Source organism: Aulonocara sp. 'chitande type north' Nkhata Bay, linkage group LG2 (genome assembly GCF_057382095.1).
Source record: "Aulonocara sp. 'chitande type north' Nkhata Bay isolate Kocher_YH1m ecotype deep benthic linkage group LG2, A_spYH_male_GT1.1, whole genome shotgun sequence".
In the NCBI taxonomy this organism is placed as follows: Eukaryota; Metazoa; Chordata; class Actinopteri; order Cichliformes; family Cichlidae; genus Aulonocara; species Aulonocara sp. 'chitande type north' Nkhata Bay.
Window position 1 is genome coordinate 28,666,198 of NC_141345.1, and position 19,010 is coordinate 28,685,207.

Below are 19,010 nucleotides of genomic sequence, written 5' to 3' on the forward strand. Positions count from 1 at the left end.
GTTTTTCTGTTTTCACTCAATCTTCAATTTGGTTCCTTCCAATATCAAGTAGTTATAGCACAGAAGACATACATTGCTCTTTCTTACAGTACCACCAACACTTGAAGTCAGGCCCTAGATATTTTTACACTGGTTAATGGCAGTGTTGTGGATTGACTTGTAGAGGGACAGAACAAGCACTGCCTAGTTTGTTTGCCCTGATTGAATTATATATATATATATATATTCCACACAGCCACACTGACTGAGATAGTGTGTAAGTGAGAGAAGATACTCGTGCCCCTTGCTGATTTCCACCTTGTCTACACTTAGTTTTCCCCCTGTTTGGTGATAGCATGTCAGCTGGTGCTGTCACAATGGATGATAACAATCTTACTAATGCATAATAACATCCAGGGCTTTATATCCGCCTCGCAGTCTCTGCATTATTACAATATTATTTGCTACAAGAAAATGAAGATTTTGCTGCTGGCTAAAACACAATATGAAAGGACAGACAGGGAAAAAAAGTTAAGTGTTTTAGCAACACTAGTCATACGACCCTAGTGTGCTATTAACTGTAATATTGTTGCGGAAAAAACTCATGTTATATGTATTGAGAGCCATTTTCTTTTACTCGCCAGTGGCAGGATTTTAAGGTTGTCATGGTCTAAAGAATTGTCAAAATTTGCCCACTTTTTAGAAACTCTGTTTTATTCACCATGTCTGCTAAAGGTTCTACAGTGATATCCAGTTCAGAGTTTTGTCCAGTGGTTTTTATACCAATTTAAAAACTGATGCAGAATTTGACAGGAATTAAGTTAAATATACTGTAAATGTTGGTGACATAAGAGCAGACGCTACATGTTTCAATGGCTAATAATTGAACTGTTCAGCCCTGTCTGCATGTCTGCCTCCATAGTGAGTCACAAGAGCTTGAGCAGCATTAACAGTGAGGTTTATCTAATAAAGTGCACTGCCAAGGAGGAAACACGAAAAAAAGAGAATGGAAAGACTCACTAATGTGTCATACCTTAGTTTATCAAGATCCTGTTGTAATATGAGTTGTTCACCAATTTGATCGCTCTCCTACTGAAACATTTGACAGTTTTCCTCATTGACACTTATGGAAGCATTATCCAAAGACTGTGATGTGCAAATACGTAGTGAATCACAAGCTCGAGTGTGGAGAAAAGAGCCTGAACCACTGTCATTCTCTGACGAACATGAAACACAGTTATGATACTGATTAATCATTGTCACTAAATCTATGGTACTGATCTCCTAAAAGTGGTAGATGCTTCTGTCTTAAACACACTGCCATTTGCCAAATGGTAGCTATAATGTTATTAATGTTATTGAATTGACATTCAATGTCATTCTTCACATATTACAACAGGCGTAAGGATCAGACATAGAAGCTCGTGAAACATTAGATGACAGTGGCCTTGTTATAAATTTCAGTGAAAACCCCACAACAAGAAGTGATAATACTTTATTAATCTCTGTGAGAATAATGGCCCTCTCGCTGAAATGTTGACATGTCTCATTTCAGAAATACGTCTTTTTTTCTATTCCAGTTATATGTAATCTGTTCCCTACACACAAATCAATTTATATCTTAAGCGATCAAATTTAGCATGAGGATGACGTTTTTGTGCAGCTAAAATTGGCTTATATCTGTGTTTATAACCAACAGTGTGGGTTCATCTCCAAGAAATTGATTCTGATTGTCTTTCTATATTCCAGAATAGTTTTTTTCCGCATTGGTAACAGGTGTGTTTTCATTACTCAGTGGTGAAAAGTGTTGTTCTTTTTTTTAAAAACAAACAGCTCATATAGGTTTAATATAACCAAAAGACTGTAGTTATAATAGTCCAGTAACCGTAAAACTTAAAAGGTAAGTTCTGAGTATTGTTACAGTAAGTATATTTTTTTCCATTACTGTTTTTTTTTTATTGGTTTGGCGCAGTTTTCATAAGCAATTGGTACATTTTCAAAACTCTTAGGACTTATATCACAACAGATCATCAAAAGTGCACCTTTTTCAAACATTTCAGCATATCAAACATTTCTGCCGGAGGTTTCTTCCTGTTAAAAGGGAGTTTTTCCTTCCCACTGTCGCCAAAGTGCTTGCTCATAGGGGGTCATATGATTGTTGGGTTTTTCTCTGTATCTATGAAGCGCCTTGAGGCGACTTTTGTTGTGATTTGGCGCTATATAAATAAAATTGAATTGAAAATTGAATATTTTCAATTGTGTTAGTACAATACACATAATGACAAAATATCCTTTTCACTACACAAAATAAGTGTTCCATCTAAATAAATGTTTCGTTCACAGTTACTGCCTTTCATAATGTTATCACTATAAAATTTTTGATTTGCATCTTTTATTATTCAATTTAATACATTTGTCTGTCATTTAATTCGACTGATCTTAATGTTTAATCAGTGAATCATTCATTATGTCCATGGATTTTCAACTTGACTGATTGTTGTCTGGTCATTTGTAAGTTACACATTGCTGCAAGAGCTTTCAATCTAGAAATACTAATTGCTAATTGTTTCCCTCTGATGATCACAATTAGTTACCATATAAGTAGAACTGTGTTTGAGACTTCGCACTGTTCAAATATGGAGCAGGATAGACTCGTAGGGAGAGGAAACCTTCATCGAAGAGGTGGTGGTGCTCCTCGACAGAGAGGTGGGCACAGACAAAGAGAAAGAGGTGGTGGTGCTCCTCGACAGAGAGATGGTCTTCAGAGAAATGTAGGCAGAAGACAACGCATCATCATCTCTAATGAAGTCCGGGCCATCATTGTTGACCATGAGGTTAGATTAGATTAGATTAGATAGAACTTTATTAATCCCTCGGGTGGGTTCCTCTGGGAAATTCGATTTCCAAAAAAGCACAGCACCGACAGAAGTTACAGAGTTACAGAATATTATATATATATATATATATATATATATATATATATATATATATATATATATATATATATATATATATATAATACACACACACACACACACATATATATATATATATATATATATATATATATATATATATAAATACAGAGACAATATAAATAAAATATACGAAGGGGATAAATAGAATAAATAGGAATAAAAATAAAAATACAAGTGAATTGCACATTTCAAGTATTGAGTCTATTGCACCGTTGACTATTTACAAAAGTATTGCACAAAAGGTATTGCACAGTGAGGTGAAGAGGCACTACAGCTTAGTTGTTGCCCCCTCCTTTGTCCTCCTGTTTCCCCTCCCTCTCCCCTCCAGAGAGGAGTTAAACAGTCTGATGGCGTGTGGGACAAAGGAGTTTTTAAGTCTGTTAGTTCTTGTCTTGGGGAGAAGCAACCTGTCACTGAACAGACTCTTCTGGTTGTTTATGGCCGTGTGCAGAGGATGTCTGGCATTGTCCATAATGTCCATCAGTTTCTTTAATGTCCTTTTCTCTGCCACTGTCACCAGAGTGTCCAGCTTCATGCCGACCACAGAGCTAGCCCTCCTGATCAGTTTCTCCAGCCTGGATGAGTCCTTCTTTGCTGTGCTGCTCCCCCAGCACACCACAGCATAGAAAAGTACTCCAGCAACCACCGACTGGTAAAACATCCTCAGGAGCTTCCTGCAGATGTTAAAAGACCTCAGCCTCCTGAGGAAGTACAGTCGGCTTTGGGCTTTTTTATACAGGTGCTCTGTGTTGCATGACCAGTCCAGTTTATTGTCCACCCACAGCCCGAGGTACTTGTACTTGTTGACCACCTCCACCTCCTCCCCCTCTATCTGAACCGGCAGTGGACCTGCTCTAGACCTCCCGAAGTCCACAACCAGTTCCTTAGTCTTTGAGGTGTTGAGTTGCAGGTGGTTTGTGTGACTCCATGCGACAAAGTTCCTCACCAGACTTCTGTACTCCTCTTCCTGATCATCCCAGATACACCCCAGGTTAACAGAGGCCTTACCATGGCTGAGGCTGCCAGGTTGGTACAGCCTAATTTACAAAGGTCAACTGTCAGCTCTATCATCAGAACTTTTCGCCAAGAAAACCGGTATGTCTGCTACAGCAACTTCACTTCTAAAATATAGTACTCTATTGTATAGATGAACAACATGTAATTGTCAGTTTACAGTAATGTAATTTGTAATACTTCAATATTGACAGTATATGATTGTCCTCAGAATTAACAGGAGACAACCTGGTGGTGGTCGCCCACGTGTTTTGACTGACCAGCAGGAGTTGGCTGTGGTGGAAATGGTCAGGGCAAGGAATGACACACGGCTGTCTGAAATCAAACAGGCTATTGAGAACAGCAATGACACCTTTGCCAATGTGCCATCAATTAGCCTTCCAACGATTGCCCGGCTTTTGAAGAAGCACCAGGTTTCCATGAAACAAATTTACTTGGTTCCTTTTGAGAGGAACAATGTCCGGGTGAAACAACTGCGTTCAGAATATATTCAGGTACAACACTAAACTGGCATGCAATTACTGAAACAGTACTGACAACTATTAGTTGTAAAAAAAAACTAACTAAATTATCATTTTAGAGGGTGATGGAGCTGGACACTGCTGTGAATCATCACAAGTATATTTTTGTTGATGAGGCCGGTTTCAATCTGGCAAAAACTAGACGCAGAGGACGTAACCTTATTGGACAAAGGGCTACCATCCCAGTCCCTGGAAAACATGGGGGAAACATCTCAATGGGTGCAGCTATATCTGAAGATGGTGTGGTTGTGGCTGTAGACCAGTTCTAGGGTCATACAACACTGAACACCTGATAGTTTTTTTTAAATGAACTGGAGCAGGCCTGTCAGGGAGAAGACATCGTCTATGTTGTTGTGTGGGACAATGTCAGCTTCCACCATGCACAGCTGGTTCAGGAATGGTTTCAAACACATTCTCGCTTCATGACCCTCTATCTTCCACTATATTCCCCTATCCTCAACCCAACTGAGGAATTCTTCTCTACATGGAGGTGGAAGGTGTATGATCGCAATCCCCATGAGCATGTCTCCCTTCTTCAAGCCATGTGTGAAGCTTGTGGTGATATAACTGCTGAGCAATGTCAAGCCTGGATTCGTCATGCCAGGAGATTTTTCCCACGGTGAACAACGAAGACATCCACTGTGATGTTGATGAAAATTTATGGCCCAATGTTAATGACCGGCTTGACCTTTTTCGTGTGATATATGTGTGTGTGTGTGTGTATATATATATATATATATATATATATATATATATATATATATATATATATATATATATAGATACATACATGGAGACCAGAACAGCCAATCAGATTTTTTTTGCATCCAAATCTGTGATTGGCTGGTTTTGTGGCACAAATATAACGGTGTACAGAAAGAGTTGAGCGCGCACGGGCAGAAATGTTGAGAGCGCTAGCAACACATTGCGAGTGAGCGCAAATGCAAAAACTGAGCGACAGGGGCTGCTATTGTGTGTGTGTGGATAATAGCAAACACTGAAATACATTTTTTGCACGCAGCAATGAATTTTGTTCACTCAAATTCAGCTTTTCTTCGCTCAAAATAAATTTCTCCTGAAAATGCAACACTTGCACCTGCGATTTTTTTTTACGTGCGCTCAATTTTCTTTTACGTGCGCTCAGAATAGTGGCACAAAAATAACGCAATACATTAGAGGCTAAATTAAAAGCAGCGTCAGACCATGTCTCCATGGTGTTTTCTATATAAAGTTCACAACTTACTGTTAGCACCTCAGAAACTCATTTGAAGGTGACAAGTGCTGTGCTTTAGGTTAACTGATCAGAAAGTCTGGGTTAAACAGAAACTTTTGTACTGGAAAATATTTTCCTTTAAGGGAAGTAGCCATGTGAATAACCAGAGATAGGTCCAGTGTGGTAGGATGTGAGCATGTAACTAGGACACAGTGCACAAAGAGTCAAACAATGGTTGTATGTGGCTAAGTTTTTGGTGTAACAGTTATCTAAATGTTTGTGCCATGTGCACTGCCCTGTGAAAAAGGAAACAAATCATGCAACGTTATGATGGTGTCTTTTTGCCTCCCCCTCATCACCATAGAGCTGGCCCGAACAGTAAAGGTTAGCAGCTAACGAGCCAGGCTGGAGTAGAAATACACCAACATTTGAAACTTTTAGAAAATCTTGACAAGTAAAATGCAAACTCTGTGAGCGGAAATTTGCATAGGATTTAGCAAAGAAAAAAATAAAACATTGTAAACTGCTTAAACTAGTAGGTTGCAGGAAAAAGAGAGACGCCAGTTATTTCACAGCAGTTATTGTGAACTGTATTAATTCCTTTTTTCTTATCATTATGTTTTTACATGTTGTTCAAAGTTAGATAAAAAAAAACAAGCCAAAAGAACTTCAACACAAATGATGCATGTGTACTGCCACGCGTTGTATTAGGACAAATTAACATGGCAGCTTGACATGGTTTGTGATAAAGGATGGCCAAATTACACTCAAATGACAAAATTTGAATTAGGTTTGAATCCTACTTCTACTTACAGCCTACAAGATCTCTTCTTGAAAACAGACAAAAATCTTAGCAGAACAGTCTCGATAAATTAGAGGCTATTTTCATAAACATATTCCCATTTCCTTCATCCATATATTCCCCAAATACATTGTTGTCAGCTTCTCTGGCAAAGGAGCCAGTTAGAGGTGTGCCACTGATGCAATTCAAAAGCCATCCAATACAGAGTATCCTCTCTTCTCCAGCCTGCTTTACTCAATTGGGGTCCATCACCATCATGAAAACAAACGTCTCCTCACTGCCAGGGTAATTTTTCCTCCTCTTCCACCACTGACTCATATTAATATCTTTGTAGAAGGCTATGTGTGCTCCAGGAGGCCAGTCCCATGTGTTTTTTTTCCAAACCTCTCGCTGTTTCTCTGGCCACAGCCAAGTGCATTAACATATGTTCTCACAGCGCACAGTGCTACTCTGCATTGGTAAATGCCTTATTACAGCAAGACCCGCTCTGTGCTCTTCCATTGAATATCCGTAAGTAGTAAAACACAGCCATACCAGCCCACTCAGAACAGTAGGAATGTGTCTCACATGACAGGAGGGCTCCTTAACATTTAGTCAGAGGCCCTCTTTGTCAATTTAATATTCCTCCTACTCACAGTAATTGCGGGTGGTAATAATGACAAATAAAGGCAATATTGCTACTGCATGTTACATACTGAGTGTAATAAGGTCATCTGCTGGTTATGTTTTTTCCCCTGTATTTATGCCTTTTTAGCATGCAGAGTCAAATCTCTCAGTATGACTTACATCTCGAAAGATATGCCAGTGTGAAATATGCAAAGGCAGAGGGTGAGAAAAATATCCCGAGCAATGCAGCTTGTTCTTGCCTAGAGAGCTTACATGCTTGTAATCATTTCCTAACTGCGGTTTCCTCTTTCATTTGTTGGTTTTTATTCTCTTCTGTCTTAAGTAATATCAAGCATTTCAGAGATCATGAAATCAGTGTCATAATATAAATACACACGCATATATCTCCTTTACAATTGTAGAGAAAACAAAAGCTGGCTTTCACTTTGTGGAAACAAAGTGGTGCACACGGTTGGCAATGGTGCACAAACTAGAGTGTATTAAAACAAAAGTCAAAGAGACAGAGGAATACATCTCCCACAGTATGATGGGATATTTTTGACAAAACACTTGTTAATTGAACATTTTGTGTGTGTGTTTACTAGTAGTGTGTAAATTCCAAGTAATATAATTACTTCATAAAATAAATAAGTGTGGACATCCCAAAAACATGCGACATATTAACATCAATTAAGAATGCAGCTTGATTGCCACCTACAGTGAAAGTGTTGCTTGTATGATGAGTAAAATTGTGAAACTGGAGGACAGATAATGCACCCACTATCTTATCTGAGAATGCAGCAGGCTGATGATTATGCTGATTGCTGCAGGAGCAGTTTTGGGTTAAAATGTGTTCACAGTGCTCAAAACTCTCACTTTTAGGGTAAGGCTGTTTTGCTTTTGTGCTTCTTTTTTTTAACGTTTACTTTGCATTTCAGATTTCTGTGATCTTTGTTCTGTCTGCCAGGGAAACAGTTGTGCTGTGTTGATCTGAAGACATATTCAATGTGCATCAAATACTAGAGGGAACTCATCTTATTCTTGCACAGAGAACTGAGGGCTGGCATCCATGACATCCCACTGCACTGCACTGATTTATAATCTTAGGGAGGATACATCTTAGCAAGGATACATCGCTGAAACATGAAGGCATTGAATAATACTTTTCTCATGAATAAAATCATTAATAGAAGCTTTTTTATATAACTTAAACCTCACCCGTGAATGCTGAATGCTGAGCATTTTGTGATTAATGTTCAGCTATAAATTAAACATGCTGGATTTTGAGGATATTTTTTTTACATTTATTTATGTTCTTTTAATCATTTATTATTTAATGCCTTTTCTGACAAGTCAGATAACCTAAGGACACAAGTTATGTTTGCTTTAACTTTTCAAATCTATTCCTAGATAATCTAGCTTGCACCGACGTGCTAACTAATGAAGCCTATAATGCTGTTTTTAAGTCATTAAACACGAAAGCCTAACAACACAGCTTTTGCCTAATGACAATTTGTGACAATGTCTTGTTTCAGTATTGCTGTTACAATAAACAAAAAAACTACACCCTGTGAAATTGCCCAGTTATTTAAAAAAATATATGTTATTGCATAATCTTACAGTATTTGCACTGTTTTTAAGTGAAAGTGTATAATTAAAACCAGAGACTACACAGCAAATTTACAATTGGATGAGATCACGTTATTTCTACTGCCATACAAATGATTGGACATATAATTTCCAATTCAAGGTTAACTGTAAAGACACGGTTACCAAGGAAAAGACGTGACCGCAAATACAGCTGGAGCTTCGCATTTTTGACTGTTGCTACATAGTCCTGCATATTAGGGACTTAAAACCTCAAACACATCTGCAGCAGTTATTAGAAAGTATAGAAAGAGCTACAAGTATCCTTAAATAATGATGCCAAATAAAATCTAGTATTTAAAGTGCCTTAAAAAACAGATGAGTGCTCCTGGCTTGGCACAAGGAATCCTTGGAAACTGTTGTTTCACTGATGTTCACAGTGCAAAGAATATTGCATGACGCCAAACTCTGCAACTGGTTTCCAAGAAAACTACTGCTTGTAAAATAGCTCAAAACCTCAAGACCTTAAAAAACATTTCTGTGCATTTTAGAGAGTTTTTAATCATGCCCAGGAAAAAAGAAAAAAACGGGTGGGAACACAAAATATAAGAGAATAAAATGTCACTGATGATGATGATGACAATGACCAGACTAGGGTTGTATTATCTTATCTTTATTCTTTTGAGTTTTTATTTATTACAACAGAACAGAATTTCATTCTGTAACATGATATAAGTAAAAATGTGTAGATATACTTACATGTATATTGTTTTTTACACATTGTAAAAGGGCTTCCAGAACCATCTATCATGCTCAGTGTTAGATTAGACACAAAGAGTAGGTGGTGGTAGGTTGGAGGATTGGTTTAGATGGCAGTTCTGATCCAATCTCGCAATGACCATCCATCATAGCTTCCTGTGATGCCGTGTTTAACGTCTGCCAATATCTTATTAGAAATGTGCTAGATCGTAAAAATGAAAACTCCTAGGTATTTAAAGGAGCTCACTATGTCATCGCTTGAGACAAGATTCTACATGAGATACTCTAAGAAGAAGCAACTTGGTTTGAAACTCTGAAGGCTATGATAAATCACTATAAGAAGTTATAGGGAGCTTTACAGAGGCTCTAAAAATATGTTGGGTTTTCAAAACAAAAACAATAAAAGATAATAATTATTTAGTTATATGTATTATTGCTGAATTTGCTGAAACCCAAGGTCCCTTTATATAAGAGTATAAAGAAACAAAGGCTAAAGGTTGAAGACTTTTTTAGGAGGTGAGTTTTGGCAAGCTTATTAAAGTAGCCCAATCACACTTAAATGAACTTAAATACACTGAAAATATTGTATTTATAATGTTTTTAATTCTGCCTTTTCCTAAGGAGGACATATCAAACAGCACCGGTGAGACAGGCACACTCACAATGTCCTCTAAATATATTTAGGTTATATTTTTTTCTCTTGATAAGCATTGTCTGATTATTCACTATTATATATTGCTATTGCTTGGTTAAAATTTGGTTGTGAACAGGAACTCTTGACCTTAAGTTACTATTACCACAATCTCAATTAGTGTATTTAAGTCTTAGGTTTAGCTGTATTTCAGTTTTAGTTGTATTCAGAAGTTTTCTCTTCAACTGTTCAAAAGTGAACATGCACAAGTAAACAGCACTCGCATGATGAAAATCTGAATTTCTATTTGGTATTTCTGGGGCACCATTTGCAGTGGATTAGCTCATGTACTAAAGTATTTTGTCACAGCAGGTTGCATGTAGGGCTGGGCCATATTATACCGTTCACGGTAATACCGGTATAATGTTAGGCAACGATAGGAAAATGAAATATCGCGATAGAATGGGAGTAAAACGCGCATGCGCAGTGCCTTTGTTTTCATACGCACATGGCCGATTGTTGAGTGAAACAGATGAACCAGAATTGGTTTGTAAAAATGGTGCAACTTCCGTGATGTGGAACTGGTTTGGTGTTTGTCCGTCAGATACACAACAAAGCACATTTTTTTGCAGAACATGCAAGCGGCCGTTGTTATTGTCGTATTTGTCGGACTAAGATGCTCTTAAATCTGGGAGTAATCTGGGTCCTAAACTCCGTATACTTCAGGTCAAACAACACTGCAGCATCACTTAGAGTTAAAAACTGTCTAAATTCTTTCATCTTTAATAAAACGATCAGCATTGCTGCTTTACCAGGTGTAACTATAAAGTTTAACTTCCAGGCATCCATGAAAACAAAAGTTATTACATTTAACGGAGTTAGAAGTTAGCAGGAAGCTAGCGGAAGTTAGCTCGCTAGTTTCGCTAGTTACCTAAGCATGATATAGCATGTTCTGACTGAGAGATTTCTGAAAAAAATCAAACGTACAGCTCTGCTATCACTTCCAACATAAATGAAGACAGGAAACTAAACAGCAGTGACGTTTGTAGGGTTACTGAAGTTGGGCTAGCTGGTATATAATGATGTGCTACGTGATCGCTAGCGACACAGCTATGTTAGCATAACATAAACAGTGAAGCTGGAGGACGAACACTAACACTTTTCCACTTATAAAAGTTAACGTGAAGGTTCTTCATGGTTAGAAACAAATGCAATCGCATGGCAGGATGCTGTAAACGGACCAAACTTCAGTCAGGAGAACAACTGAGATAATCCATCCACAATACGAGGTTAGTCATTAATATACTGCAACAACATGGGAATAGAGCAGCTGCCAGAGAATTCAACATTAATGAATCAATGGTACAGAAGTGGAGGAAGCAAGAAGAATGAGTTTAATAAAGTTTGATTTATCTGACTGCTTTGTTTCGCTTAATGTGCCTTATAATCCCGTGCACCTTATGGTCCGAAAAATGCATACTGCACACTGCAGTTTAATGTTGCAAAGCACCTCTTTTTAACTTCAGTGGATATTATACATGGTTATGCTCAGGATATGTCAGCCCATTTCTACTGGAAATGCCTTTTGGTTAAACTTTCAGCAAGGAATTTGCATTTGCACTGTTACATTTTTATAAAGCTTTAATGTACATAAAAACCAGCTTCTTGTTTAAGTGAAAATAAATGGAAGGTTGTCTTTTTGCGCTAGTAATGTTGTGGAGTTGTATTTTGTCTCGCATCAATTATATCGTCGGTTATATCGTTATCGCAAATTTTCAAATATATATCGTGATAAATATTTTTGGCCATATCGCCCTGCTCTAGTTGCATGTGATAATTTAGAGTTTTAAAATACACGGGTACTCTTGTAGTCGTTGTACAGTCCATTTGAAAACTTCAAGTAGGATCCATGAGATTCATATTCCGTTTGCCTACAAAGTTCAAATCATTTGCTATTATCCTCTGTTTGACTAAGATGCTTAAACACTAGCAATCTAGGAGACCAGGCAGCTGGACTGCAGTCCTGGCGCACAAAATGACTTCCCATTAATAGGTTGGGGAGCATCAGGAGAGCCCACCCTGAGCAGAGATTTCCACATGGATATGGCCTATAGCACAAGGGTACCTGCCCTCAGCCATCTGCACTGATTTGACAAATGATTCTATATCAAAGGCCTCTGCACTGATTTGGGTCGTAATTGATTGGAGGCGAGGCCCTCAAATCCCTGATTGGTTTAGCTGGATGTGGGGAGGGAGATACGTGGCGAGTGAGAGGAAAGGACAGCCAGCATGTGAGAGAGTACAGTGCAGGGGATCTGGGAAATATACTAACAGAAGTGAGCCTCATTTGCACTTTGAGAGAATTCAGAATGAAATTTGTGTGGTACGCAATTTCGTCAAACAATATGCATGGTACATTCTTTTACAGAGCAACCCATGTTGTCTCTGAGCTTGTGTTTCTTTTTCCAATGTGACTGTGGGGATATCCAATTTGTTACTGTGTCCATAAAGATCGGATTTCACCATACAAAAAGAAGAATTTGGTTAGAAATGGAATATTATTGATTTGTTCCACACGGAGGTGTGGTCTGATGCAGATATATGAGAATTGTAAGTTGGCTGAAAGGAAAGCATCGATTATATATTTCTTCATCATTTTACCCTGAATATTTGATACCATTAACTGCTGTTACGGAAATTATGTGACAAGTGAAATATCATCAGAGAGGATAGCCATTGTTCACTTAACATCCTGAAAGTTACCTAAACCTCATTACCGATTAAATGGATTAAGGGGATGTCAAATACTTTTTTATCCTTTTTTTTCAGTTAGATTTCCAAAGAACATGAATTTCTTCCTTGATATGCCAGGTATGATCTTGAAAAGTGTATTTTTTTAATAATATTGTAGATAATTTTCCATTCTGTCATTTATACTATGGTGCGTAGAAGATGTCCTGCAGATGAGCCAGGATACTGTGGAGCCCTCTTAATACAATTGTGACTGTGATGTTATGTATATAGAGGCCTACTCCCTTCATTACATGGCAGGCTGGCTGCACCACATACCTTTTGCCATTTGACACAGACATGCGGTGCTTGCTAGTGACAGATGCTGCACAGCACTGGTCCCAGAGGTCACAGATGACCTTTTGGATTGTCTTTTTTTCAGTCACAAAGCATTATTTATTTGACGATGGCCACCAATGCAACCCCAGGCACCTTGATGGAGCCGTGGGTTGTTGCTGCTTGTCTTCTGAGATTACATTTACCTCAAATGAATTGGAGTTGAGTGACTGACTGTGTTTGCCCGTGCACTTGCATGTGCGAGGATGTGGACGTACATCTTTAGGAAGATACATTACTTATCCATAGTCTGCTTGACGCAAATAACAAAGCTTAATTGCTGCATGACAGGCCTTTTGCTTGGATGCCTGAGGGATTTCCTTTTATTATACAGAGTGAATCACCATTGAAATGTGTTTATTCGGTGGCCTTTCCTTGGCTTTAAAAAGCTCCTGCACACTGTATGTCTTAAGAATTTTATCTGTAACACTCAGCGCATTTACATTCATGTCTTTGTCAAACTTCACAGAATAAAGTCTAACCCTTCAAGAAGCAAGGTGTTTCTCTCGCATGCTCATCACTCAACCTTTACATTGTTAGGTGACATTTCACAAGAGAGTTTGTCTTTTGTGGAAAACAAAACTGTGAAATGGCATCCCGGAGTCACACGGCTTTAGTTTACCGTAGCTATTTCAGAGTTGGCAAGAACAAGGTGCAGTGCAGGCCCCATATTGTCAGAGGTGCTTGATCCCCACCCCCATCCCTTGTCCTCTCCATCTGTCACCTATTTAAATTGTGGTGTTCACAAAGACATACACATACTTTGGCATGCTTACACACACATTATTATACACAGCCACCTCAGATACCAAGAACCGTATTATAATGAACTACTTGTATGTTATAGCTTGTCAGACGCACATGACTTTATGTACAGAACCAAGCATGTGCATCCCTATTCACATTTTATTACTACCCTGTTGTGCTATAATGTCGATTCACAGGAAAACCTTGTGAAAACCCTTGTGAAACAATTTTCTGTAGCCTGAAGCCTCATGTCAGAAATATGATCTTACCCTCACCTCTTACCCCGACTGCCGTAGTGTGATGATGCTCTGAGGTGAGCCCACACATCAATTATTCACATAATGCAAAATTTTTACTCTTTATCTTCTCGCCAGCTAGGGGAGACAATTTAAGAAAATAAGAAGAGAAAATAAATGATGAGCAGAGGGAAAACGCAGCAAGACACTTGGTGGGTGAATAAGAGAGTTTGCGGTGGACAGACAATGCTCTTGATGTGAGTTATAATTGTAGTTTAACAATGTGTGGACCTCTGGGATATTCACTATGCAATATATGGCCTTTAGACTAGAATCACTATGGAAACCAAAGGCCCTGAACGACCTGCAATGCCCACCCACTTGGACAGCCGTTAATCATCTTCGCTCAGATCCTGGCACTGCAGAATTTGGCCAATGTGTCAAGAAGCAATTATATATACTTAGTGCTCGGGCACCCGATCTCCTCCCTCTCCTCGCTCTCTCACTCTCACATTCTTAATATAATCACAGAGTAGTCAGTTTAAAAGCCCTCTGTTCATTTCGCTATCTATCTGGGGGATGCACACAATGCAGATGAAGAGAAGTTTAAAAAGCCAGTGGATATTCTATTCTGAGAGCCATTATAATCAGAATATTCTTTACATATAAATCATATCCAGCCATTTACTCATTTTACCAGCCTCCTGAACTGACTGACATACTAAATTACCCCAGCTGGCCCAATGCATTCGCTGCACATATTGGGCTGGTGTGGATCATGGAGACTAATGTGAGCTGACTAGAGGGAGATTATGTTCAGCTGCTAACAGCTAAAACGTGAATAACACTATCCGCAAACCCACAGTGTTCCCCCATTACATCAGCCCTGATCAGCTGGGTAAAAATGGAAAGAGTGAAAGAGAGAGAAGTATGGGGTCCAGAGGAAACAAGACGTAGACATAGTATGTGGAGCAATCGAAAGTGATGTCTTCTTACATTAACACATCTGTAACACCCCATTAGAGCTACGGCACGCTGTAATTTCTCACCAAAAGCAACCCAAATTTGAAAAGTTCATGCCTTACATGGATGTGCGTTCTTATTCTACAATGATAGATATGCAGATAATTTACTTTTTCCAGTGATTTTCCAGTGACAGAGCAGAGAAACGGGTATCATATTTTGTTATTATTTACTGTCCGACCACTGTCTGCATATTTTAATGCCACCAAAGTCATTTCAGACAGCTAGCTGTGCATTAGGGATGTAGAGCGGTGTTAGGCTTTGAACAGTTGATGACAGCCTGTCAGACAGCTTCCATCTATTGGGCTCCTTTTACCAAGGTCCACTCTTGCAATAAGCCACTCTCAGCCATAACGCCCATTCATCCAGAAAAGGACACAGGCATTTTTGACACGTTTGGTGCTAAGTGAACTGAAATTGCGCGAATTTCACTGCATGGCACATTATCACATTTGCAAGAGTCACGCATCAGGAGTAGAGGTTGAAGGGGACAGTGACTTCAGTCAGTGTGTGGTGACGACTTGAGACCATCACAGTGAAGTGATGACTTTGACTGTGCATGTACAAGACTAATTAGCATTGAATAAATTTGCCCTTCTCGCTTCATGTTAAATAAATCTCAAACGATTAGCAGAACGCACAGAGGAAGAACAGAAAACAGATGAAACTGTTGTCTTGGAAATGAAAATAGTTTCTTTAAGAACCCATGATAAACAAATTCATTTTGCACACCATTTGGCAAAGAGTCTTGCAATGATATGGTGAATGGAACATCAGATATGTGAGAAGATGAAAAGGGTCTTGACATATTATGCAGCTAATTTACAAATGCAAAAATTGCAAATAGACACAGAATCACAGCTTAATAAGAACATCGCATTCTTAAAATATCTGTAATTATTTCACATAATGCTGTTTATTCCTTGCCTGAAAGCAAACTGGAGCTTACCTTATGAGGACAAATGGGAGGCGGTGAGTTAAAAGACTTCTCTGGTGTCTGGCTCTGGTTCTAGTAAAAAAAAAAAACATTATCAGGGACATGTTTCATTGGAGGCATATCCTTGCATAAAGTTTCATCTTATTTACTATTCCTTGCTATTAGTATTTTTGCTGTGTTTTTAAGTGGGGGTTAACTCCCACTCTTTACTACCCACTAAGCCAAGATCACAACATTTGTCAAGCGTCACATTTTAAATCTCTATCTTGACAGCGTCGTCTTATCTGACATAACGTGAGCGGAGTGATGTTTTTTTGTTATTTGTTTTTGTGTTCCCTTATTTCTATCCCTGCTCAAAGATTATAAATCCTTCTTTGTCAGAAGATTTCGCTGAACATATGTTCGGATTTTTCGTACACGCCCGACTGCATTTTTTGAGGTTAAATGATTATCACATTGTTAATACACCAATACATCACTCAGATACAAGAAAACACCATTAAAAGCAGACACAAGGTAAGTCAACAAGCCAACAACAGATGGTCCTGCTGCTTGTGATTATGCAAAGATCCAAAGTATTTGCATACTCACAATGCCATCATAAAAAAAAAAGAAAAAACAATAAGCCATCTTGAGCTGACCTCAGTGAAAAATGAAAAAAAAAAGAGCAATGGGTGAAACAGAACCAGCAGGGAAGCGGAGGGGCTCGGAAAACTTCTTTTGGAATCTACCGAGGGCTTGCCTCGTGGGAAGGCCCTGTTGATTTTCAAGCAGGTGCTTTCAGTTATGTCCTCATTTCCAATTATGTGCCTGTGGTACGTCTGATGCTCTGTGACACTATTAATGGCTGCCTTATGGTTTCTCTAGGACAGATGAGACACTCGACTCTCCAGACTCTTAACATCTATATTTCATCGCAACGTAGAAGGAGAACACCTCTCTGGACAAGGCAACTAAGAGAGGGGAGAAAAAAAAAATCAGCCAGGCATTCACTGTAGCGTAAACACCAGGTCATGAAATATAAATGAATAAATGGGCCTTGCTGGGACGATGGAATTAGTAGACAAAATTTTCCCTACAGATTGAGTAGGCAATATAACCATGATATCTTAATTGATGTGACAAATAAACATGAATTATTTTCTTTGTGGGTAGGAGCAGGAAATGGAGTTTCCTTCTGCATGTTCCCAGTGGGGGAAAATGAATGACCTTGATTCTGAACACTGCCTCCAAAATTGTGAATATTAGATTCTACAGGATATTGTAGAGTTAGGAGGAGAGTGACAAAAAAGAAAAAAAGAGAGTCCAATCAATTATAATGTGAACCACAGTGTTTGCAATGTACAGATAACTCGGCACACCATCAATACTGGCGATTAATCAAGGCATGACTTGCAAAAACTTCACACAAAGCATTCAGGAAAATATTCCCTTTACCACCAATGCCAAATATGCTAAAACTATTGAACACACAATGTGATGTTTATGCAAAAGTATTTAGTTATTTATTTGTTTTGTTTTGTTGAATTTGTACAAAACAATATGTGATCCAAATTAACAACTACTTTAATTTGGAAGTACAAATACTGTTAAAGAAGAGACATTATCAAATGCAAAAAAGTAAAAAAAACAATAAAGCTAACCACCACTTTTCACTCATGCCATTTCTAATAAATTCCTAGTTTAGCTCACTCGTTGAATCTATATAATAATCATTAGTGTTTCATCAGCGTGGAAACTGTACAGCTTTTCTGACAAACAGCTCATAGCTCATCTCCGCACAGTTACAGGAGAGACAGTAGAGTAGAGAGGTGATAAGGGAAAACATATGGAAGTAAAAACGACTGTCATTTTTCAACTCACCTTTGTCTGGGACATTTTGCATCTGATAATGAAGACTATTGACAATGCTTGCAACAGAGGGATTTGGATTACGCCACATATTGATGTTTTTGTCTTCTCACCATGCATGGGCTGGTCATTGTAATAGGATGAGGCCCAGAGAGAGCGCATGTTACACACATATATATTACAGTTTCTGAAGAAAATATAAGACAATTTTATCTTTCTGATTTCTTGGAAATGTTTTGATAAAATCTAAGAATGAGCTCTATTTCTATCTCGCTGTCTTTACTCTCATCATATAAATTAGGAGCCTCACTCAGCAGCTCACAAACTGTGTAAGTCTTAATTGTGTACTTTAATAAATGTCGCACAGTTTTTCCGCTAAAAGTCTGCATAAAAGACAAATGAAAACAAAAATATGCAAAATATTTATACTTGTTATTTAAAAGGGGTTTTTGTTTTTGCTATAAATACATACTCTTTTTTTTTTTTATTTCACTTTACCAACATGTGCGTAAAAAGCTGCATGGGACAGAGAGTTGTTCTATGGTTCTTGAACAATGAGACTGACTGCCTTCTGAAAGTCACTGGAGTATTTCTTTTAAAGATATTCCATGTGGGAATCTGCCAAAAAATGTACATTGTGTGCTACTCCTTTCACAGTCCAACACAATCTTGGTCTAAGGTTATAGTAATGACAGTGCCAGCTGAGGACCTGTGAGTTGTCTGCTTCTCTGTTGAAAGTTTCCCACACGGAATCTTAAATTTCTTCAGAACAAGCATACTTTGAAGAGTTTCAGATGAAAGTTTTCTTGATTTTTACTTTGTCTTTTTTTAAAAAAAAAAAAAAACAACAGAACTGAAAAAGGTGAATGTTAAAAATGGGCTTTTATGTGCCTGTTAAGATATAATAATAAAAATCTGAAATCTTTTGTCATAAAAGACTTCATAAATAACTATTTGTCATTTATATGTTTTCTGTCTCTATTAATCTTGTGTGATATTA

General features: G+C 38.2%; 1 protein-coding gene across 1 annotated transcript in view; it reads right to left on the reverse strand.

Annotated features, from left to right (window-relative positions):
* The window catches only part of pcdh11 (protocadherin 11), a 138,133-nt gene that overhangs the window by 65,438 nt on the left and 53,685 nt on the right, over positions 1–19,010 (reverse strand). Inside the window, exon 4 of the mRNA XM_086258001.1 lies at positions 16,172–16,231. Coding sequence (XP_086114127.1) covers positions 16,172–16,231 — 60 coding nt within the window. The remainder of the gene's footprint in view (positions 1–16,171; positions 16,232–19,010) is intronic.